The 25104-nt window shown below is 39.0% G+C and overlaps 3 protein-coding genes across 7 annotated transcripts; all 3 read left to right on the top strand.

The window, feature by feature from the left end:
• Positions 1–1846: 1846 nt before the first annotated feature.
• On the top strand, positions 1847–4270 carry LOC111329180 (uncharacterized). Of its 2 annotated transcripts, XM_022933790.2 has the most exons (3): positions 1914–2033; positions 2109–2198; positions 2916–4270. In XM_022933790.2, exons 1-3 carry the CDS (start codon positions 1949–1951, stop codon positions 3650–3652), a joined length of 912 nt encoding a protein of 303 aa, XP_022789525.2. In that variant the 5' UTR covers positions 1914–1948; the 3' UTR covers positions 3653–4270. The 2 variants fall into 2 exon arrangements, with proteins under 2 accessions (XP_088599702.1, XP_022789525.2); XM_088743576.1 differs by having other exon boundaries at positions 1847–2198.
• Positions 4271–5318: 1048 nt separating this feature from the next.
• On the top strand, positions 5319–7099 carry LOC111329170 (uncharacterized). The gene is made up of 2 exons (XM_022933779.2): positions 5319–5631; positions 6296–7099. The coding sequence occupies exons 1-2, from the start codon at positions 5547–5549 to the stop codon at positions 6949–6951; spliced, it is 741 nt and encodes a 246-aa protein (XP_022789514.1). The 5' UTR covers positions 5319–5546; the 3' UTR covers positions 6952–7099.
• A 2210-nt stretch (positions 7100–9309) lies between these two features.
• On the top strand, positions 9310–21123 carry LOC111329156 (uncharacterized). Of its 4 annotated transcripts, none has more exons than XM_022933764.2 (4): positions 9310–9965; positions 19727–20218; positions 20470–20625; positions 20932–21123. In XM_022933764.2, the coding sequence occupies exons 1-3, from the start codon at positions 9380–9382 to the stop codon at positions 20610–20612; spliced, it is 1221 nt and encodes a 406-aa protein (XP_022789499.2). In that variant the 5' UTR covers positions 9310–9379; the 3' UTR covers positions 20613–20625; positions 20932–21123. The 4 variants fall into 4 exon arrangements, with proteins under 4 accessions (XP_022789499.2, XP_022789500.1, XP_088599745.1 ...); XM_022933765.2 differs by lacking the exons at positions 19727–20218; positions 20470–20625; positions 20932–21123 and adding exons at positions 15745–16242; positions 16448–16602; positions 16735–16957; XM_088743619.1 differs by lacking the exons at positions 19727–20218; positions 20470–20625; positions 20932–21123 and adding exons at positions 13991–14368; positions 14645–14780; positions 15184–15670.
• The last annotated feature ends 3981 nt before the right edge of the window (positions 21124–25104 follow it).

The raw sequence follows: 25104 nt of genomic DNA on the forward strand, positions 1-25104 counted from the left end.
CCGATCACAGTTATTAAAAACCATCCAATCACAGCTATCCACAATGCTATGCAAAAGAATTGTGGTCTGTTTACCTTACTTCCTCAAGACGACTAACCATGTGCACTCGAAATATCGCACTCCACATCTGAGAGCGACACATCGTTGGCAAGACTTTGGAAGGACAAGGTCAGGTTTTAATTTTAAAATGTGCATTTACCTCCGCGCCCTTTCTATCTAGTTTTTGTTTTAACAAGACCTGAACCTTTTAGTTATCTTTTGAACAGTTAAATGAAGTCCATGGAACAGAATATGAGCCTATAACTGGTGTTGAGTGAGCCAATCAGAACACTAGAAATGCAATCGGAATTGGAAACAAACAAACAACTTTTGAAACAGTTTTAACAAGTATCTGTCACAATCTCACTCTTGTCAGTTAGAGAGCCCGTAAGAAAAAACGCGCTAGGACACTTTTAAAAAGAAAGACAGTGTGATATTGCATGCGGCTACAGATGAAACACAATTTTTAAAGCACTGAATAAAAATAAAGGTCGTATAATGACACTAGAAGGTAGTGTGGCAGAAGATTTGTATTCACACCTGCCGCATCCCATATATTTACGAGTATCCGTTCACAAGAGAAAGATGATTCAAGAATGTATTGACGAATTGATGTTCAACCAATAATTAAATGAAAACAAAGAATCACATTAACAATTATGAAAATAATAATGACAACATTAGTAATACTAATGATAATTCATAGAGGCTAGCACTAAGAACAAGTCAGATTTCAGGATTCCTTACCGTCCCCTTTGACAAGAAAAATGGATAAAGTTATCTTCCCGTCAAAGGAAGTTATTGATCATTTACGAGCAGATAAAATCAATGAACAGTGATACGGAGTAATAAAACAGGTCAAAGTGATTAGTGTACTTGCAAAAATAGAACGTACCAGAAAGCCATAAGGTTCAAAAACGGCGGGGACATGATAGAAACTTACCGTCTTTGTAACGCATGTGCACTTACAGTGCACTTTGTCAAGATATAATAATCTTGACTTTGAAGTGTGCCATAAATTCTCTCGATATCTTCGATTTTGATATAACACGTTTATGTTTCGAATAAAAATTACCTATCAAAATGTGGCGTTTTTTACTCTCCCTTTTGTCTTAGTTTTCTTTTGAAAAAGGTAGTTTAACTAAAACAGAAAAAGAATCCGATCAGACATTCGGTGTCTAGTTTTATTTTCATATTGATGTGTCATCCTCAAGTGAGTAGCAAATTGTGACTTCAACATAGAACTTCAAAATCAGTGACCCCTACTAAGTAAAGAAAAGTAAGTTCTGACAATGAAACGAGGAGCTAGAGCAAGATTTTGTGGCTCATTTATGAATAACAGGTTAATAAACAATAAACAAATCATTACTTGTAATTTGAAAGGGGAAACAGAAGATTTGATAAAAAAAATTGTACTTTAGTAACAACAAGTTTGCATATTGAATTATCAATTATCTTTGTTTCTTATATAACTTGGGACAAGCAAACTAAGGGCTCCAAGGAAACGAGGGAATGTTGATAAAATCGATAGAAGGAAAAAGAAGCATGGCCTAAAAAGCAGTATCTCAGGCACAATTTTCAAAAGCTTCCGACAATCCTCTGAGAAGAGAATACGTGATTAATGGTTAATACGCTTGGCAACGAAGAAGACCTTAACGCTGTGCGGTAGGTGGTACTCGAGAAACTATCAGGTGTCGCGTTTTGCGGCCAATCAAATCCAAAGGGTGGGCGTGATTTACAAAAGGGGGAGAGTTTACCAGTAGTAAAGTGACAGTCCCTTGAATCATTTGTCAAACTGCCTCCTCTTTGTGATGTAATACTTCCTCATTTCCTTCCATATCAAATAACCATTAGAGAAATTTTTTTTCTTTTAGATTCATTCGCAGTTTTTTCCTCTTCACCTGGCAATATGCATGTGAAGCTAGTAACCGTTTTATGCCTCGTATTCGTCTCTTTGGCCTTAGTGGAAGGAAAGTCTATTAACAAGGAGAATGGTGAGGATGACTATATTTACATTTTGATGTTGTCATTGTTGATGAGAAGTAACGATTACATTTTGGAATTTTCAGTTGAGAATTCAGGGAAAAATCTAAAAGGAGAACAAAATAATATCATGGTAGAGCTGCAATCCGCAAATGAAAAGAGCGACTCTGGAGAAGGTAAGCGATTCGGTCAAGCTACGCGGTACACTCTTCAAAGAATCAAGACTGGCTGTGTTCTCTCGTAAAGGGTTTAGTGATACCGACGATAAAAGTCTTTTTCAACATTGCACCTTAGATAGATCATTACATCACATTTTTGTAGTATTCCACATGACCAAGACACTTTTACATAACTGGACCGTGTTGCAAAAGGCCCACACTGATGAAACAATCTTTCATTTCTCAGCTTTCTTTGTTCCTCCGTTTGAATTCTTTAACTATCTGATTTAGTCTAAAACTCTTAGATACACAAAGAGAAGATATAGACTTCCAGAAGCTATAATTGTTCTTAGGATAAAACTTGGCCGAACCGTTTAATTTTGGAGAAATTAAGAAAGCATGCTTCTTTGCAAAGTCTCGGGTCGCTCAAAACTGACGATGATCTAAGAAAACAAATATGGAAACATACTAAACTTTGATGAATTGAAAGTTCACTCAGACACAACCAGCTGTGGTATAAAACGTTTTTTCTGGTTTTGAATGCAGACCTTCTCTTTTCGCACTTCATCCCCTAGAATCAAGTTTGTTTTGTGTTATAGAGTCTTTACTAGCCAGGCGGTTTGCGTCTACCCCCTTTGACTCATCGCTCTATCCGACAAAGTTGAAATAACTTTCAAAACGATCGTACTTGATGAAGGGTAAAGGATTGATTTGACTTATTTTCTGGTCATGCAGAGCAAAAAGTAAAGGATCCTTGTGTATGCAGAGGAAAACCTAAAAAGAAATGTACTGAGGAGACGAAGAAATCAAAATGCCCTGAAAAATGTAGCAGTTTGTGCGCCGAAAATAAGGAATGTGAACACAAAGACCAACCCAAGAAATGTGAGCAAAAAGATCAACCCAAAAAATGTGAGCAAAAAGATCAACCCAAAAAATGTGACTGTAAGTCACAAGCAGAAAAATGCAAAAGTGTTGCCGCATCTGAAGGTGAGAAGAAATGTAAATGCAAGGGAGGAGAAGCCAAGGCAGGAATTCCAAGACCAGCACCCCACGCCGTAGGAGGCGCCATAAAACCATTGTCTTCCATATCGCCTCAGCTTGGTATCGGCAAAAAAGTCAATTCCTCAAAGAAGTGCTGCTGCGGTGATTGTTGTCACGATTGTTGCTGCGATTGCTGCCATGACTGCTGCCATGACTGCTGCTGTGACTGCTGCCACGACTGCTGCCACGATTGTTGCTGTCACGATTGTTGTCATTGCTGTGAGCCATGCTGCTGTTGCTGCCACTGTTGTGAGCCATGCTGCTGCTGCCATTGTTGTGAACCATGTTGCTGTCACTGCTGCCACCACTGTTGCCACTGTTGTGAACCATGTTGCTGTCACTGCTGCTGTAAGAAGTCCCAGGAGCAACTCAATTCTGCTGCATTGGCCGCTGCTGCCGCAGCAGCCGCCTCCCGCCCAATCCACCATTAACTCGAAAGTACCGTTACAAAACTTAAAGTCATTATTCTGATTGTAAACCATCGTTTTTCGTATTCCCCTGCCTACATTGCATCTGAAGCCACAACAGAGAGCACAAGCTAAATAATGACCGCTGCCGGTGAAATCGTACCAAAATGGAAGTTATATGATGGTAAAACGTCGGGGAAGCCAGGAGATTGGTAAAGAATTAGATCAGAAAATTAGTTTAAAATTTGAAAAAAAATGTTATCTTCTATCCGTTGAGGTGATAGCTACACTAAAGGACATTCTTATAAGAGTCAGCTGAATGAACTGTATCGAGAAAAAAAGCCTGTAGCGATTTTTCTACATTAAGATCACGTGAGCACGTCAGGAACGGTAAGAAACATATGGTTACAATGGCATATGCAGCATAAACAGTTCAGGAAGCGTCACTTAAGACACCTCTTCCGATGTTCAGAGAAATCATTTTTCTTGAGAACAATGAATAAAAGTTATTACAACGTTTTTTGAATACGATAAATTTGACTCTGTTTCTAAATTAGATGTGTGCATAGTGTGAGGATATTTTGTGGCATGATGTACGAGTGTTGAAATGAAATACGGATTGAAATAAAATGGATTGATCAATACCGTGAATTGTAAGATTTTGACTGTGTTGAAGAAGCATGAAACATTTACTGAGTAGAGTTGCTAAATATTTTCAAACTTTTGTGAAATTAAATTTGAAAGTTCTTACTGAGTCGATAACTTTTATTCAATTACCAGTAATATTTGGCACAACTTCAAAATTAGTAATATTTTCCAAGGATTTTTCAGGAGACTGCAAGTAACAAAGTAATCATTATGATCTTTAATACATTCAGTATTTCCTTTGGTTAATCAGTTAGTTGACCGTTCAAATGCAATAGCGTGTGGAACCCCAACGGAGTTTCTTTTAACAAAAGCAGCGACTCTGTCAAAATGCAATGTTATTTTTGTCACTTTGCAAAAAAGTTTCATCGCACTGCCCAACGAGCGAGAATCATTTGTTTACTTCCAAAATTCAGAAGAGACCAGAAAACAATTCTGGGACAAGTCACTACTATCTTCTTCTAGCTTTCCTCGAACTGGAAGTAGATACGCCTACCACGCAACTCTGAAGGGGAAAATCCTCCTATTTATATGGAAGCGGCACACATTATCTGCTCTTTTCGTGAGGTGTTTTCCTTTTGTTAAGGCAAGCGCGAATGTTGGTAACATTTGTTATTACGATGTACATTCAAACAGTAAAAAAGAGGAGAAAAAAGAACCGTTTGGATCTCATAAAACCCATATGCCATTTTAGTTGAAATTATCTGGTGTTTTTTGCAGTTGATGCATGAGCACCCAAGAAGAGAACACAAGTCATTTCGGTTAGTATGTTAAAGGGTGTAAAGATTGTAAAGATATGACCAGCTGTCTGTCTTAGCCATAGTTTCTAAAACGTTTGCTTTCATTTTAATCTTTTAAGTTAGGGTAAAACTGAGTCAACTTTTCTGGTTTCTCTGGTAGAATTAAATTATTTCGTTGAAGCACCATTCCCGGAAGTGACTATTTGACATGTACTCAATTTTTTTCGCAACTTGGAACACCCTTACAGGTTATAGCACGAACTAAAGTCTCTCACTTGCCTTAAAATGGTTGCTTGATGATATAAATAAGTACCACAAATATCTGTTTCTGCCCGAAAGATGTCAACTCACAAAATGAAACTACGTTCCTGTACATGAACAAATCGCATATAATGTTTGATCGTATTTCAATCACGAAATTAACAACAGGTCACCAGTTCAATTGAACTTTTGAGAGTAAATTACATCATAAAGGCAGCACCTCAATTACTGGACTCACCGAGTTCTTTCTCTAGTTTGTGTTGTGCGTCATTATGAGGGCGACGGCGTTTCTTTGTTTTGCTTTGTTAAGCTGTGTTTCCTTATCTGTGGAAGGAAAATCAATCAAGACAAATCACGGTAAGGATTTGTTGTTTGAAGTGGGATCGAGGATAGCTTCATAACAATGGTTTGTTTCTGATGACTAATCGAATCCATCGAGAAATCATTCTCAGCAGTAGTGAACTGAATTTGAGGTTTAAATGTCGACTTACTATTGGTGCTCAAATAAAAGAGGGAAATGGGTTCGTTGCTAATAATTTTCTTTTAACGATCATGAGAAAAGAAGTGAACTACAGCGACAATTAGTGCGGCTGTTCACAGAAAGCAACCAAAAACATTATAAAGTCTTAAAAAATAAACAGGATAAATTTTGAGGAACAACAAAAAAATAAGCTAATTTAAACCTGATTTATAAGAAAACAAAGTTTGAATAAGCCATTGGCTTATTCAAACTTTGTTAAAGTAATTAATATATTATACTGGGTCAGATTCGAAGCGTGTTGACACAATAGAACACTTAAACACTCGAAAAGAGATTTACTGGTATCTCATTTAACACCATTCTGCTTTCCTCGATTTCGTTTTGAAAGCACCTTTGAAAGCACCTAGTTCTTTCGCATACCCTCCAGAGGATCGACTAACTCTCCATGAAAAATAACGTCAAACCCTTGTTAACATTTTCTTTGTTAGTATGGAGTTGATAATATCTATTTAACCTGGAAGCTTTCTCTTTGATCATTAGATGAAAGGAAAGAGGCAGATGCCAATAAATGCACTTGTGAAATGCCAGCAAAAGAGGAAAAAAATATCAACGGAAAGTGTGATTGCTTGCAAGAGGACGTAAAAAGATGTCAGGGAGACAAAGGGAAATGTAACTGTGACTCTTCAAGCGAAACGATAAAGAATTTCAGGCGAGAAGACTGCAAATGCAAGAATCGACAAGATGCAGAAAGCGGCAGTGGTCAGACAAACACCACGAAGCGATGCGACTGCAAATGCAACTCTCGTTCAAATACAGGACACTCAACTGTAGCAGCACAGGTGTCAGACAACCCAGGTATCCTGGCTGTTGCACCTTTAATGGCGCAAGCCGATGGAAGTCAAGCGGTAAGAAAGGGAAAAGGGTCCAAGAAATGCTGCTGCTGTGATTGCTGCCATGACTGTTGCTGCCATGACTGTTGCTGCCACTGCTGTGAACCATGCTGCTGTTGCTGCCACTGCTGCGAGCCATGTTGCTGCTGTTGCCACGAGTGCTGCTGCCCATGCTGCTGTCACTGCTGCCACTGCTGTCCCTGCTGCTGCCATTGTTGCTGTAAGAAGTCGAATGCCTCAGAGCGGATGCCTGCTGTTGTTAATCCGCTGATCGCTGCTGCCCACTCCAAGCCACAACATCACTAAGAATGGTCATATCAGTCTACCGATTATTAATAACAAAATATCAAAAAAGAAACCTGCTTAAGTGCCACAATATCATCATAAAATTGTATATATGATCACGTGTAGCAGAAGGGTTGACATAAAATAAAAAATTGGAATAGTTGTGTTATACTTTTGTCTAGTTTTATTCATATGTCTGACGATATATTTTCAGAAATAATTATCTGAAGTTTCACATAAGTTCTGCAACGGATTCATTTCCTAATACGGTAATAGGATAACTACCTGTAAGATATATAGTTAATTTGAAATTAGACTAAAACAAACACATCACGAGACAGTTTTCACTATTTTATTTATCGCGAATTCCGGCTAAAATTTGTCCTTCCTTTTCTTTTTTCTTAAATCGGTTCTGTTAGAAAAACAAAAAAGAAACAATGCGTTGGGTTCTGATTTTGATGGATGCAGATAAACTTATAAATTTGATCACTCAAGAAGTCAAAATTCAACATAATAAAAGGAGGGTACGAACGTTCGAGTTTCCTTTCGAAATTTTTCAAATATACAGCTAGGCCAGATAATTAACGATTCCTGGCGAAACCACACGGACTTGTGATTAACTACCGATACAGAAATTTAAAGCCAGTGTGTTGGATGTGAAAAATGTTTCACCAAGTATTTCATTCTTGAAACTTTCTCTGTTTGAAAATCGCTCAAAACATCAAACAAACACATACATTTTAAAGTCTCCAAATGTTTGTATAAACTAAAGCGATTACTTGAAGAAACTAAAAGAACTTTTAAAAATCATTTCACCCTACAGATTCAAAGATTCATTACACTGTATGGCCTTATGAGCTTTATAGCAAAGCAAAAAAAAAAGTAAAAAAAGTGAAATTTGAAATTAGCCTCTAAAGGTTGTTTGATGTGAAGGTTGACAGCAGGTGGTGACAGCGATTAATTCTTACAGGTACCTGCACTGGACACAGTCGATGACTTGGGTCATTCTGTTTTTACACGCGTGAATATTATATGGGGACTTATTATGTCTATTGTTGATGTAAATAACAATAGAACTCAATTCACAAACTCAAATACTAGGAAATATTCTTTCAATCATCATCAGCTGAGAGAAATTCGATATATCTCGCCGTTTTTTTCTCTTTAAGTACCCTAAGTATGTATTATAGAAAGTAGCAACTGCTATATTCTTAACGGCGACACTTTCATCACGATCAAGTGACGTCCTGGTCCATTTTTAAGGAGATATTCTTGTACTAAAAAGAACTTTGAATCAACTACCTCCAATAAATGTGAATGTATATGAAAAAAATTACATGTTAAAGACACGAATTTCCAAGGAAGTTGCTGAGGTGAATGAGAGAATTAAGGGCACTATTCACTGTACAGGGTTTTCAATCTCAAGTTACACTTCGGATGACTTCTTACCAAGTCAGGATAATTTTCGAAAAACATTCCACAATTAGCGTTTATTCGATGATGAATTCGCATTTGTCATTTAAGTGTTTCAATATTTGTTAATTTGTTTAGCTAGAAAGGTGGGGATAGTTATTGACTAATTTACAAACAAAAACAGCTGTTTATTTTTAAAACTGTGACGTTTTACTTTCACATTAGTTCTTATCACTGGATTCTAAATTATTTCAGGGCTCCGCTAGACTTCTGCATTTTAACTGCAAGTCCATTAACCTATAGCTCAGTTGAAACTTCCTCAGGCATCTCTATCTGCTGACCACGATAAGCTGTGAACTGATCAATTACAATTTCTTAAAAGGATTTCTGTCTCAGAATAACCCCTTTTTGTCAAACAGTGGTTTAAACTTTACTAACTTATATTGGTGGCAAAATGGTCACGCGTGATTAATTTTACACAAAAAGCAATAAATGAATGTCTCTTCAAGCTCGACGCTGGTGATAGGTGGTGCATTCAGCCATTCAGGTGCCCTATTTAATGCTCGAGTTAGCAAGAAAAAAAAGCACTGAAAAATTAATAGGAGTTTTAAAATTAAAAATGGCGTTTTATGCCATGGAGGACGCTGGAATATATATTTCACTAATCCTTCTTTTGAGAAATAATATTAGAAAAGAAATGAAAAATTTTGATTTCCACAAACAAAACAGACAATAATTACTGCAAAAACCAACTGGAGGCTTGACCTCAGTTATTTCCAAATTTGGCAAAATCAGGTGTTACCTAATTTACCCTTTACCTGCTAACCAATGGAATTGGAGAGGAAGTAATCACACAATAGAGCACCCTGGCCAACCAAAATTCACGACGTAAATATTTCAAATGTTACCTAATTTCAAGTCATTTTATGGCAGTTTATGAGACAATAGATCGAGGCGAGAAGAGTTAGTTACATTGTTGTTGTTTACGATACTCGTATTAGTTGCGCCAAAGGTTTAGGAAAAACAGCAGTGGAAGATGATGAAAACTACCTGGCTCTTGGTAGTTTTCACGTTATTAGTGGTCCTTTATCAAGCAACAGCAGTTCCTGTAGCATCATCTTACAAATTAGAAAATGAAAATTTTATGGACGTAATGGAGGCTAAGGAGGAATCTGAAGAGGCCAGTGACGACGACAAGGCCAAGGATGAAGAGGATGAGGAAGCGACCAAGGAAGATGAAGAAAAAGAAAATGAAGCTAAAAACGACGAAGAAGATAAGGATGATGAAGACAAAAAGGAAGACGAGGAGAAGAAAGATGATGATGACAAGAAGGAAGATGAAGAAAATAAGGATGATGACGATAAAAAGGACGAGGAAGAGAAGAAAGATGATAAAGAAGACGACGACGACAAAGAAGAGGAACCTGATCTCAATGACCAACAGAACGATGAAGACTCTTCTGGAGAGGAAAATGTAGATCTGGATTCCGAGCATTTAGTACTTCAAGGAAGCGGTAGTGGAAAAATCAAAGGAGTTGTGATTGAAGATTCAGACAAAGAGAAGGACAAACCCGAAAAGCGTTCCGTGGACGATGACAAAAAGGCAGTGAAGAGCACACAAGGTAACATTACTTCCAATTTTTAATCTTGTTCACCGATTATCATATATTTTTATTATCTAGAGGGTATATTTGAAATAGTTATCACCGATTAAGAACCCATGTTTAAGACAGGCTATTTCAAAAATCCCTTTCGCTCCGACGAAGGGCTAACGCTCGAAACGTCAGCTCTTATAATCGTAACAGTGGACAATTTACCATTTCAACTTTGTTGATATATTCAAATTATTTCGTTACACCCACCGACGCAGCCCCAAACAGTTTCTTTAGAAACTACCAGCCTTAATTTAAAAAATAAATGTCTATTTCACCTTGATTTTCCCAACTTAGCCTACAACTTGGTTTAGCCGTCACATTTTCAGTCTCCGACAAGAGGAAGAAATGAAACTATGATCGCGGCTTAGAATTTTGGTTTCGAGAACAATATTTAGTCACGAAGACAAAATCATGAATTTTTCATGACGTTTTAGTGTTTTATGATTGTTATGTCTACTGACTTAAGGACTGACATTCACGTATCACTTTCTCGATTAAAAAAGTACAAAATACTATCCTGATGACAAAAGTAAAGTGTCGATAATTTTTCACGATTTTACGGCTAAAAAAATTTTCCTCGCTGCGCTTATCGAGGCGTGAAAGGGTTGCAGGTGAACAGCCACCTGTATCCAACGAGCAGAAATGATGAACTCAAAGTTTTACTTTATTTTTAACTTATTAAAGTAGATGGAAAATATCAAAATAGATCAGACTCTAATCACTACATAGGTTAGCCACCGTCTCATAGACAACTTTCGTTGATTGGCCCTTTTCACATTGACGCTAATCAGGTCTGAAAATGGATGGAAAATTACAACAAAAGAAAAAGGATTGAAATCGATGTACTCGGCTTTATTATCGTTCCAAGCGGCTTGAACGGATGCTTAAGTTTCAGAAGAAAGAAATCAGAAGGAAAATAACATGTCAAATAGAAATTATCATAAATAATTGGAAAATTGGAGTAAATAGATGATTAAGTTGACTGCCCATTATGGCATTTATAAGTGTATCTGACCAAACTGTCCAAATAGGTGAAACCCACACTTGCTTAACAAAGGTAGGTTATGATTAAAAATACCTTGCATGAACTAACTTTATAGTATTTGCATGTTATTTTTTGCATGTTACATGATACCAATTGCATGAGTAGTCCAAGAAAAACGGTGCGGCTGTGGTTGCTGGGGCGAACCAGGTGAAGGTTGCGGCTGCGGCAATTGCTGTGGCGGTTTCGAATGCCCCCATAGTTGTGGAGGCTGTGGATGCGGTTGTTGCCCGCATCTTAACTTCCCCGTTACTTTCGGTGCATGTGTAAACAATCCGTGCTGCGAGTGCTGTCAGAAAAAACCACCGAAGGGAAAATGTCAGTGGCCTTGCATGTGGCCCTGCTGCTGTGAATGCGATCCACCCAAGTTTAAATTCACGCCGCTCAAGCCCAAGCCAATGTGTCATTGTCCTAACTCTCATGGATGCTGCGGTGGAAAGAAGAGCGAAGGTGAGCTGATCTATTTTGCATGTAACGTTAAATCATGATCAATTTGCCATCACCTTCTTTTGAGGATCTAACAATAGCTACTTTTAGACTCCGTTTTGGCAAGGAAGCAAGTAGTATCACCTTTAATGGATCCACGTCGTGGAAGGTGGCAACGAAATCTTTTTCTTTTTTAAAATACAATGTTATCTATCACCCAAAAAGACATCATTTAAGATAAGAATCCGAGGTTTTACTTTTCCTTGTCTCGTTATTTCTTTTCTTTTGGGTAGTGAAACACCTCGAAATACAAATAATATCTCAAGGGTCTTTCGATAAATCTAAAAGGGATTCTAATGAAGATTATTGTGTTTGCTTTAATTCGGCAAGTAATCGTGAAACGTTATAAATCACGCTAGATACTTGGAATATCGAACTCAATCAGCTTTCTAGTACTATTTCATGGATGAAAGGAACGTTAGCAGTATAATTGAAAAAAAAAACAGAACAAACAAACAAAAACAAAACCTAGTGTTTATTATTTCTAAACATTTATCAGGTCCTGTAAGAAGAAGTGATGTCAAAAAGCGTTGCGGTTGTGGCTTTGGATATGGTGGCTATGGATATGGTGGCTACGGATATGGTGGTGTTGGTTATGGACCTTTCGGTGGATATGGGCCCTATGGATATGGGCCATATGGCGGGTATTTTCACGGTCTTGGTCCATTCATCGGCGGCTTCCCTCTTCCATATTACTAGGTGAATAATTAATGTTAAGGTTCTTTTGTATTTGCCTTGGAATGGAGAAAACACATTTTGGGAGTGCTCTGAGGATTTTTCCCCCAATTCTATATAGTTTAAAATCAACAGTGGTTAAAGAGACTACCCTACACGACGTTCCTTACATATCTGATACATCGTTCGGAAAGTTAAACAAGTATCACTCTTTGTGAACTTAGGATGGATTTCAGTTGTAAATCATAATAAAAGCGAAAGGACGCTTTTTTTTTTCATTTTAAACCCCCTTTTGGACTTACTCTATTAGCAGAATCATGACTCATTTCCTTTCCTCTTCTATCTTACAGGTCGCTTGATCATTCGCAAAATGTCATCTTGAGAGGAGTTGTTTCTCGACGCATGCCTTGTCTGGACAATTGTTAAAATGAGCGATAGTCTCGAAATCGAAATTATTTTTCCATGTAAAAAAAAAATTGTAACAAAGCAATATTCGCCAATGAGACAAAGTAATGATTATCAATTACGAAAGACAGAGTCGTTTCCAGAGAGAAGCGTGTCAAAACACGAAACTATTTTTGAAAAATACAAATACCCTTAATACCCTCCATCGTCCTGCATGAGCTTACTAACTCGCATGAATGCATGCTAGTAAATAAAAGAAATCAATTTTGTGGTGTCTACTGTCCTTTACCATTCGCACAGTCTTAGTTACATAATCCAATAATTGAGGCAGTCCGGCAGGCTCATTGCACAGAGACCGGAGCCTCGACTCTTAAACACTCCTTTGCTAATTAAGTTATTAAAAATAACCCGTTCATCATTATAGAATGTAACAGTCAGCAACTCCATACTAAGTATTATCAAATCATTAAATGGTAAGATATTTAGAAAAAGAGCCAGTGTTAGATTGAAAAGTGAAGTTACTGTAGTAGCTTTTGGGACTAAATTGGTCCAACCTATTTCTGTTTATTTTTCTTTTGCTCAGCTAGATACCAGTTCCGCTGCCTACTCAAATACAATTGCACATCACATGCTAACGTCTGAACTGATACCATTCTCCACATATTAACGAAAGCGGATAATTTTTACAGCTGAATTCCGTATTGCCGACAGTTGCAATTAGATTCGAAAAAATTAGCCACTTATCCTAAATTCGTTTGAAAACCTGAGACCGGTTAGAGAAAAAAATATCATTTTTCTTAGATGACTGATTCTTCAGCTTCTGCGCCTTTCGAAAATTCGATCAATACCTTGGCACATACCTTGGATTAAAGAAAGCTGGCGATAGCTGCCCTGCCTACGTTTAGTCAAAGCAGTAATCATTCGTACAATGTTTAGGAAATGCATTATCGCAACTCGAGACTTTTTTAATTTGACTAGAAGAAGGGTTAAGTTTCGTAGCCTTCTTGTCTTTTAATGTATCTACTGGAGGAAGGAAGAAATATGTGTGCACTAACAATGTCTCGTTGCATCAAAGACGCTGAGTGTGGTTACCACTCGCCAGCTTCTCTTCACTAATGCTGGTGAGTATCTTTTTTTGCGATCTGCCCTTTACAAATTTTCGATTGTTGACTTTGACAAAACCACAGACAGGGCAGCTTCGTCAACATGGAGCATTTTTTTCCCACAAGGCATGTCTGTATTCTGCCGTGACTGTTAAGGCAGTAAGCATCTCTTAGTACGAAGCTGGCCTGATCTTGCGTTTATGTCTTCAGCATGTTTTTAATAAATGTATTAACTTAAGGGAAATAAAAGGTAACGTGCTGATTTTCGTCCTTCTTGACAGCAAGACGTTCAGGTTTTTGTGGATGTTGCAATTGTTGCGGTGGCTTCGGATGTCCTCATGTTTGTCATCACTGCTGTGGCGGTTGCTGTGGCGGTTGCTGCGGATGTTGCGGCCATGGTTGCGAATCGATAACATTCCCAGTTGAGTTTGGAGCGTGTGTTGACAATCCTTGTTGTCAATGCTGTAAGAAAAAACCGAAGAAAGGTCACTGTCAGTGGCCATGTATGTGGCCCTGCTGCTGTGAGTGCAAAGTTCCTGAATTTAAGTTGAAGCCCTTGAAGCCTAAAGCTGTCCCTAAGGATTGCCATACTTGCTGCCATGGTTGCCATGGTTGCTGCGGTTGCTGTCACTGCTGCCATTGTTGCCGTAAGAGTGGAGGTATAATTTAACTAAATGTACCAAAAATCGTTCGAAATAATTTATTCCACGGATAGATTACGTTCTATCATTTTGCAATTTCATAGTTTTGTAATTCCGTTTGTGCTTACGGTTTTCTGGTATATTTCATAACTTTGCTGGAGAATGGCTCAATTCAGAATATCATCATTATGATCAACCCATATGGATGTCAGGGGATTAACCATATTAAAATGTGACCAGAAATGATTGACAGATTAACGAACAATGCTAGCAAAGATAACTTTTTTTTTCCAGTTGATTACAAGCGATGTCATATTCCCCCGAGCATTACAGATATTCAACCGCTTCCATATTTCTTCAGTCCCGTGGTTCCTCTCTACTATGGGGTGCCATTTCCGCCGCAGTATCCATACTATTACTGCTGAGGACGGTCAGTGGAAACTCTTAGGTTCTTCAGATACTAATAATAACCATTTAAGACAGAGTCAAAGACTGCTTTACAGCGAGGCAGATGCGAATAGTTTGTGATCGAAATGAGTTTTTTCCAACCAACTTCATGCAAATACGACTAATTTTCCAAAAAAGAAAAAACAGCGCTTTGCAGTTGGGCATATATCATAGACGGTTACTTTTCGAGCGAAAAGTTGGAATTAATTAACACATGCTTTCTTTTTGTGGAACAAGAAACAGACAGCAGTGTAAGGACGTAAAGGGTACGTTAACTAAAAAAATTAAAGCGTAGGGTCTACTTTTAGAAGGACGCTTTATTTTTTATTGGATGTTAACATCGATCAGGTACTTCACGTTTCCTTTTTTTTTTTTTCTCTCTGCAGAACGCCCTATAGAAGGATGGCAACGGCATATCACAGAATAATACATTAATTTCGATTTAAGATTTCGGACAATAGTAAAACGTTTTGATTAATTAGGGTGTTAAAGTTATAGATCTTTAAATAAATGTAGTTAGAAAACATTTACAAATCAATCAATGCTGCAATAAAGAAACAATTTGGGACATGTAAATATCTGTTGAAGTTTTGAAGTATCTAATGAAGTTTTGATGTAATGTTTTCGCCTAAAATCTTATATCTAAGGTACGTGGATCTCACTATTACTATGATAAATGTATTTTTAAGTTAAAAACAAACTAAATCCAAGTAAATGTTATTGATTAAAATACTTCCTTAAATAATATAATGATAGCCTAAAGAAGAATTTAACAACTACTCAACGATAAAACTTAATAAACATTAAAAAATAGAACTTATTTCTACATGTTATTAAACTAAAAGATGTTTTAAATAAATTTAAAGTAAAGACGCCCCTAGTTCATTTCATTCCCTCGCGAAATTTATTCTCTTTTTTGACGTTCTTCGCTACTCTGATTCCTGTAGAAAAACGCTGCGGTTGTGGTGGATGTTGTGGATGTGGTGGATGTGGTGGATGTGGAGATGCCTTCGATTCTGGTGGCTGTGATTACTTGGGAGGAGGCTGCGGTGGAGCACCTGGAGGCATCTACGGACCCAGTTGTGGATGCGGTGGTTGTGGTGGATGTTGCGGAACAAACGACTGGTGTGCCCCTGGTACCATGTGCTCCAATTGCAAAGGAGGATTCGGTCCCCCAGTCACTTGCTCAGGATGTAACACCGGCTGCTGCCCTAGTCTCACTTTTCCCTGTCAATTTGGCGCCACTGTAAACAATCCTGGTTGTGAATGTTGTAAAGAAAAGACCCCACCAGGAAAGTGCAAGTGGCCATGCATGTGGCCCTGCTGCTGTACCTGTACACCACCTAAATTTGATTTCAAACCACTGAAACCTGAACCAGTGTGTCACTGCCCATCACCTCACAGTCACCACACAGCCTGTGGACATCACTGTTTAAGACGATCAAGTAAGTAGGGAAACTAAACGTAAACCTGGGGGCAAACCTTCCTAACTTTGATTTAACAGCTTTTGATCTGAGAAGCTTTTAAATTGAGACTGTATTTCAATTTTGTGGCACAATATGCTAAAACAATAGTTGTTTTAATCAGGATAATTATTCCCCTACAATAGGTAACGCATTCTTAATTTGTTTCTTTTGCCACCATTTTCAGGTAAGCGAGGCCCTGTAAAACGCAGCTTGATGGAGGAACAGCCATCTCCTTTTATGCCACTCCCACACAATTACGGTTATGCACCATTCTATAACCCATTCTTCAATGGTGTACCAATGATGCCTTTTCCAAGGGCATTTTAAACGATAAACAAGGTATTTCTGATATCTGAATCTTTAACAAAAGCTCAAATCGTTAACGCATCACAGTCATACCACCAATTCGACGAAGAATTGGTCTCAAACACAACCCAAATTAACCTAAATCTCTCCAATTTATCACAACAGATCTCGTACCTTGAAAAGGAGCCTCAGATATGGGAGAGATGACAAACATACACCTTCAAATCACGACGCCCAAGGCAATGCGGAACGAATGATGAACAATGAACGCTTCGTTGAGAAGAGAATTATTCATTTAGAGAAAAAATAATTTTTTCAATAACTTTCCATGCTATTCAGTTATAATATTGTAATACTGGTCAATAAATTGAGCAAAGGTTTAATATGATATCGATTCTGTGTGGTTTTCTTATATAAAATTGTAAACTGTGCCTTATGTTATTATTAACTTGTTGATATTACACTCGCAATACCTGGTCTTCTTAGGTTAAATAAAACATATGATTAAGTGGGGAATACACCTTTCTCCGTCTGCGATGACGGTGGCTACAGATAGCTTTTACTCCATTACAGAAGTTAGTTGATTAGAAATGGATTTGGAAGCACACTAAATGGCACAATTTCACAGAAGTCCACTACACATTCCTCAGGTACCACACATCTTGTTCATGTTTATCATAAAATAACATTTGCCTTGTGACTATGCTACATCTATCATACGCAAAGTTCTCATCTCTTCTTACCATTAATCTCCAATTTGGAGCCATTAACCATTCGTCAATTCACAATTATTCTGGCCTCTAAAACAATTTGTTGGCTAATAAGCAGCTACATAATGTAATGTAGACCTTGTAAGGTAAAATATAACGTGATCAATACTTGATGACATAATCCTTTGTATTCTTTAGCATAATCGCATCAAATGACTTACAAAGTATGCTTAACACAAGTGACGTACCTAAAATGTTGCCCACAAGTAAAGACATTAATGATTCACTAAATAGAGTACTTAAGATATTAATAGTACTAATTTTTCCTTTTTTACTTCTTGTTAATATGTTTAAATGATAGTTTCTTGCATTCACTGACAGACTTTGACCGAGAAAATGTAAAAAATTTAAAATGAATGTTTCGTTCCCTTTAGGTATGAGTGGAAGAAAACGCTGCTGCGAGTACGGGTTTGGTGGCTATGGTGGCTTCGGTGGCTACAGTTTGGGTATAGGTGGGTCATGTGACTAGTGTGCTAATGCTACAATGTGTGCAAACTACAAGGGAGGCTTTAATTTGGACCACCGATTGGACGTGGGGGCTGCAACTGTGGATGCTCTCCGAGTCTTACATTTCCTTGTGTATTTGGTGCTTGTGTCAACAATCCAGGCTGCGAGTGCTGTAAGAAGCCTCCCAGAGGCAAATGTATCTGGCCATGTATGTGGTCATGCTGCTGCGAGTACGATCCACCTAAGTTCAAGTTGAAAGCTCTAGGGCCCAAGTCAGTGTGCCAATGTCCAAACAGGCGTTGTTGCAGAAAACGCCCGACCCAAACAAGTATGTCCGATTCCTTCCTAATGTTATTGATACAAGTCTATTTTAAAGGGATTGCAAACTCAACACAGGTTCTTTTCAATTTAGACAAAAGTATTAGCGTTTGAAGAGGACAAATAGAATTTCGCTAAAATTCCAGCCAGGAGGGAGCCGTGGTGGCCCACTGGTTGGGGCACTAAAGTCTGTAATAACAGGTCCTGGTTCACGTAATGGGACCTGCTTCTTTATTACGGGTCTCGTAAAGCTTTTTATCGTTGTTTTTGTTTTCAATGTTTGTATAAAACAGCAATAAATTGACGCTATATAAATACAAATTATAGAAATACCGTCGAAGTTAAACAAATGGCCAGAATTTTGAGCCTTATTTCGATTTGTATTTTAAAATTGCTATTTTTTAAGAAACAGGCGAAACTGGCAAGAGAATTGTGTGAATTTCTCTGGCAGGTCACTTCGTCTCTCCCCAACAAGATTATAAACAGGCACCCAAAGCCTTTAAGGGGTAGCCTTGCCATAGACATGTATCCCGTCTGGGGGAGAGTACTATTCACCTGAACTAACCGATCTCAATTAATTTCGGCAGGATGAGCCTTTAACCCCGGCAGCTGAATTTTACCGTGTTTTGTTTTGTTTTGTTTTGTTTTGTTTTTTTTTTATCATCAACAGATAACTAAGGTCCTGTTAAACGAAACCTGCTAAACTCTATTGGTGGGCCGTTTCCAAAAGCTTTTCCTCCATTCAGTTTCCCAATTGTCAACGGCCTTCAAATCAAGCCTCAAGGTTTTCTTCAAGTTCCAAGTCATCTAGAAACCAGTCCACAAGTATAATCCAAAAGATCATGATAATAACGGCCACAGAAGGTAACATACAAATCATTTCCTAAGTTCATAAAACTTCATAACAATGTTCATAAAATTGACATGCACAATTCGACAGTTCTCTTTATTCCGATACTATGATTGGTTTACTTCAAAATATAATAGGAGTTGATGACAACATTTCAAAGAATGTTTCTCAAAGGCAGCTTGATTGTTTTAATCTCATATTTCAATAATGTTGGTTTGTGTTTTGCAGGATTGCCATCCAGTAACACTTGAGAAATTTTCAGCCATGTTATCCTTTCGATCACAGCAGAAGAATAAAGATCCAACGACTATACTGCTTTATTTATCAAAAGAATGTGTAATAAAGGTTGAATAAAGTATCATTGAAGTCGTGCGCGCTTGCTTGTTACGTATAACTTGAAATGTATTGAGATAAATCCCTTCACCGGAAAAAGAAAAACATCGTGGGAAAGTAATATCGTGTCCCTTAAACACTACTCAAAGCCGGTAAGTCTGGGAAGTTTGCAAGATGGGAGTGCACTTGCACACATTAAGGTAACCTTGGTTGGAAGCACATCTTAAATGGTCACTTTCTTGATACTCCAAGCGATATTACTTAGCAGCTACACAGAGAAAAACGCAACAGCAAAGATTTACAAGGCACTTCTAAGAAAACACTTAATTTGGCGGTAAACCCCAATTCAGTGTGAATTGTCAAATGATAACTCCTCTTTTGTCATGTTTCTCGAAGTCGTACTGCGTTTTCTTAGTCTGTGCTATTTAAAACCTTGTAGAAAAACGTTGCGGATGCGGGTGCTTGGGATGTGGAGATTCCTTCGATTCTGGCGGCTGTGATTTCATGGGAGGCTACGGACCAGGATGTGGTTGCGGAGGATGCGGAGGATGCGGAGGATGCGGAGGATGCGGAGGATGCGGAGGATGCGGATGCTGTGGACCAAACGACTGGTGTGCCCCCGGTACAATGTGCTCCAACTGCAAAGGAGGATTCGGTCCCCCAGTCACTTGCTCAGGGTGCAATACCGGTTGCTGCCCAAGCCTAACATTTCCCTGTCAATTTGGCGCTACTGTGAACAATCCTGGTTGTGAATGTTGTAAAGAAAAGACTCCACCTGGAAAGTGCAAGTGGCCATGCATGTGGCCCTGCTGCTGCACCTGCACACCACCTCAATTTGATTTCAAACCACTGAAACCTGAACCAGTGTGTCACTGCCCATCACCACACAGTCACCACACAGCCTGTGGACATCACTGTTTAAGAAGATCAAGTAAGGCGTGTACTATTCTATTTCCCCTCGTAAAGAGCAAGTGAAATTGTAATGGCATTTGTGTCCACGCTTAAAATAACTTAGGAAAGATAGGAACCTCGAGCTCCAACTTTGAATCGAGTAGCTGGTCAACTAGCCATCTTGAGAAGGAGCATCTATGTGAAGTGGCAAAAAGTCAGTCTCTAATGAGAATAATTGGTCACCTCCGATTCGGTAACTATTTCACACTTTGTGTCCCGTTTACACTTTAGGCAAGCGAGGTCCTGTGAAACGCAGTTTGATGGTAGAACAGCGATCTCCTTTCATGCCGGTTCCATACAATCATGGTTATGCACCATTCTACCACCCGTTCTTCAAAGGAGTACCAGTGATGCCTTTTCCGAGAGCATTTTAAACTGATCAACAAGGTATTTGCTATATCTTAAGAGAGCATTTTTCAAGAAAGCCGACAGTGTAGCCAAAAAGATGTCCACTGAAAGTTTTACTTCACTGCCCAAAGGCTCTGCCATGGCAGAAAGTTACCTTTTCAGCCATTTCACAATCAAATTTCTTGTTTCCTTCTTCTATCATCAGAACTTGAGTCAAGTTAAACAAGACGCTAACACTGCAGAAAAACTTCAAAAAGATCTATTTTCTATTCGCCTAATTAAGACGAAAACTGCCTTAAACATGACGCAAATACTGACCTCTTTTCCTCTACTTTACTTTTCTAGATCTCATTACTTCAAAAGAAGCCTTGGATTCGGAGAGATCAAAAACACACAGCATCACTTCAGCTCGCCTGAGGCAACATGGAGCAAATATTGAACACATCAATGCCTTATTGAAATAAATATTTTTCGTCTCGAAGAAAACGTTTTCGATAGCTTTGCACGCAAAAAGCCTGGTCAATAAATTAAGCAAAAACTGTAAAATGATGTGTGCTTTTATGAAACAATAATGAATTATTGTTGCTGCTCTTATTAGTTCGGGTCGTCCCAAGTCCCTTTTTGAAGCTTTATCGCGAATCACTTATAATACTAATAGCGTTACTTATAACCATACAAAAATTTTTCTCCCATTTGGAAGATGGCTAAACACCTTGGACGTTTATGGAGAGTAGAATTGCATGCTTCCTGGATTAACATCACAGAAGTCTACTTTATATCTTTCAGTCATCAGGTATCAAGTTATTAACAATGTTCATAAATTTACAACACGGGTTAATCAATCGGATTGAGGGTGTGAATAAAGTTCGAATGATAACTTTACTTCAGAAAAACAGACAAACAAACAAACAATCAACAACAACAAAAATTAGCGTAGCGCCCTACCCAGCTTATATTTTTAATGAGTTGTTTCCTTTACGTTACGCCTTTATATGTTCAATCTACTTTATCTGCTGATGTTACAAGGCTCCATTCTGATTTAATTGCATCCTGAGCTTTTAATGACCACACGTGTGTACCCACAGAAATGACGATCGAAATACGTTATTTTACTCCGAGATAGCCCGTGCGCAGCACTGTGACTGCACTCTCACTAAGACGGGAATGCCAGGTTACGAGCGTGTTATATATTTTTACCATGCTCCTTCGTTCTATCCTACGAAGTGAGACCGAACTTCATTGGTGGTAAAAAACGAAAGATTCGGGTTCGCTATACAGAAAATTAAGGTTTGGCCTTAAGATCTTAAAAGCCCTCCTTCTGCCATTAAGATACATAGTACCAGAATCAGTAATTTGCCCAATAAATAATTTTAACCTTTAAGGACTTAATTTCCTCTGCAAGTGGAAATTGCGATGATTTCACCTGTGATCGATTGCCTTTTCAGAAAGGTTTTCCAACAAAAGTATCTAATCTATCAGTTTGAGGTGGTGGAGGGAGGATTGAGGTGGTAAACGGGTTACGATAAAACAGAAAAAGCGGAAGTGCATGAGCAATTTTATGTTTCGGCGATTCAAAACCTTTGTTGAAATTATCAAGGTTTTAGAGACTCCAGGATAACATAAAAGGGCTGGTTGCGCCACGCACTTGGTTTTTCTTCCTACGCGTTCAGAGCCCCATCTACACATATCTATAGAGAGATAGATAGATAGATATCTGTATATATAAATATCAGTAATTGTGAAATCTACCCGTAATAGACAATGAAATTGAATTCCTTTGACCTTAGTTAAATTTGAATCCGAAGTCCCCCAACACTGGAGCTCTATAAGTGGATTCACTTGGTAATTAGAGACTAAACAATGACTGATATTTTAAGAAAAGATAAGAAGTTGCCATCGCTGTCGACGAAAAAATCGCGTAAGAAAATTCTGTGGCGTTTAATATTTTGTTGCATTGCCACTGTTTCAACTCTACCAGGCATTTGTTCCGCAACCGAAGGCGTTGGTTGCGAAACTCTACAGAAAATGTTTGATTCTACTGTAGTTTATCCAGGAAATCACTCAAACAATATTGGATCAAGTTCTAACAACAGCTCAAGACGTCTGCACAGTGGAAGAGCGGAACGGAATTTAGGCCCAAGAAGCGTTAAACGAACCGGCAGTGTTGGCTCTACAAGAAATCCCGTCTTAGCTAAGATTAAAACAGTTTGCAGATTATTGGAGAAGGCTTTGAGTAGTCTGAAGGATTTAGGTCAAAACACAACGAAAGATGTAGAGGGACGAGTAACCAAAGTAAAGGATAAGTCTTCCAAGCCGAAGCCATCTTTTCCTTGCTTTCCTCTTTGTGGTTGCGGTGGATGTTGCTTAATGCGTCCAATGATAATGTACAAGGTAAAATACACTCCACCAAAATTCAAAATGAAACCTTTAAAAGCAAAAGCGAAATGCGGCTATCCACACTATGGAGTCTATCTTGGTCGGAAAAGGAGATAGTTCTGAGAGTTTGATGATCCCTTAATAACGTTTATTAAACAGTTTGTTGATTAAATACCTTTCCTTTAACCAGGCAACGGTACATCTGAGAGGTGACCTTTTGAAAAGCATGTTACTCGAAAAAGATAATTAGTTCATAATCTTGATCAATTCATTTACTGATTTAAAACTTGATTCTCTTATTGTTAACAATAAACGAATCAATGGTCAACTACGAGCGCCAAGAACTTTACAATCTTTCTCAATCTTTCTCAATCTTCAACATTGTTCAAACACTTTCAAGATCTAAGCATGAATGATTGATAGCCCAAAGTCTCTGATAATATAGTGACCTGTTAACTTATATGCTCGATAACACTAGGAGTCAAGGTGGCAAAAGGTCTTGGCATTTTTTCATCTTTTTATCTTTCCACTTAGTGAAGAAAACTTTTAAAACATGCTTTGTATGATAAAGTACCCATGGCATCACAGCAAAGAATTCCTTACTGTTAGCTGAACGATGCGGTCGGACTTTCAAACAAAGGGGAAGAGGAACTGGGAGAAATATGGACTGAAATGTATGAAGTTGTCAAGTTTGCTTTTGTATTGACTCAGTTTCAGTGTTTCATAGTTGGAATATACAATAACAAATCAAGTGAATATAATTACGTTACATACTTTAGACGTCTACAACATATCAAAGATTTCAATGGTTTAGTTATTCAGGCAATCGAAGACTCAAAACCTTTTTCAAAAAGACTACTGTTGATTCAAAAAAATGGTCATGGTTTTTCCGTTACGAAGAGAATGGAAGAGGAAAAACCCGAAGGTCCAGTGCACTCTATTTCAAGAGAGAACTTTAAAAAACTTTACGAGATTTTAGAAAACGCATTGAAAAGGCTTAACGATTATGAAAACGATGGTGAGACTGACGATAGCAAAGAGCCTGATGTAGGGAGCGACAGTGAGGATCATACCTTGAAAGGCACGCAAGACAACAAAGGAAAACCTAAAGATAAAGGGAAGAAAGGGAAATTAAATGAAGATCAGTCAGGCGATTCTTCGACGCAAGACGGATCCGTATGTTTTATGCCCTGTGGGGGTAGTGGTGGTGCATGTTTCAATCCATCCGCATGTGGTTGTTCCTGCTCTGATTGCTTACCATGTCAGCCACAGTCTTGTATGATGCCACCATGCTGTCCTTGTTGTTGTAACCCTGGAGGAAAAAAACTGGAAGACGTCTGGATGATGCCAACACTGATCGTATCTAAGCCTATTCCAGCTCCTCTACCACCTGGTGAAGGACCAAAACTCTGGCTACCATCCTGGTTGACAGATAGACTAGGACTCCCACCCTCTGCTGGCGTTGGGAAAGAAAGTAGAAAGGAAGCTGGTGGAGGAGCAGCCGGTGGTGAAGCTGGAGGAGGTGCAGCTAGTGGAGGTGCAGCTGGAAGTGAAGCTGGTGGAGGGGCTGCTGGTGGAGGAGGTGCTGGTCGTAAAGCTGGTGGAGGTGCAGCTGGTGGCAAAGCTGGGAGAGGTGCAGCTGTGGGAGGTGCAGCTGGTGGAGAAGCTGGTGGTGGAGTAGTTGGTGGTGGAGCAGGTGGGGGTGCAGCCGGTGGAGGAGCACTTGGTGGGGGGGCAGCTGGTGGGGGAGGAAATGGTGGTGAAACTGGTGGAGGTGCAGCCGGTGGGGGTGCAACTGGTGGAGGAGAAGCGGGTGGTGTAGCCGGAGGGGGAGCAGCCAGTGGTAAAGCTGGTGGACATAAAGCTGGTGGGGGTGCAGCAGGTGGAGGTGTAGCAGGTGGAAGTGCAGCTGGAGGGGGAGCAGCTGGTGGGGCAGCAGCAGGTGGAGGTACAGCTAGAGGGGGGAGAGCTGGTGGGGGGGCAGCTGGTGGAGAAGCAGGCGTGAAAGCAGCTGGTGGTGGAGGGGGTGTTGAAGGAGAAACGGTTGCTGGAGGAGCTGGAGGAGCTGGAGGAGGGGCAGCTGGTGGAGGAGGAGCTGGTGGAGGGGCAGCTGGTGGAGGGGAAGCTGGTGGAGGGGCAGCT

The sequence above is a fragment of the Stylophora pistillata genome, chromosome 1, assembly GCF_964205215.1.
Source record: "Stylophora pistillata chromosome 1, jaStyPist1.2, whole genome shotgun sequence".
Lineage (NCBI taxonomy): Eukaryota > Metazoa > Cnidaria > Anthozoa > Scleractinia > Pocilloporidae > Stylophora > Stylophora pistillata.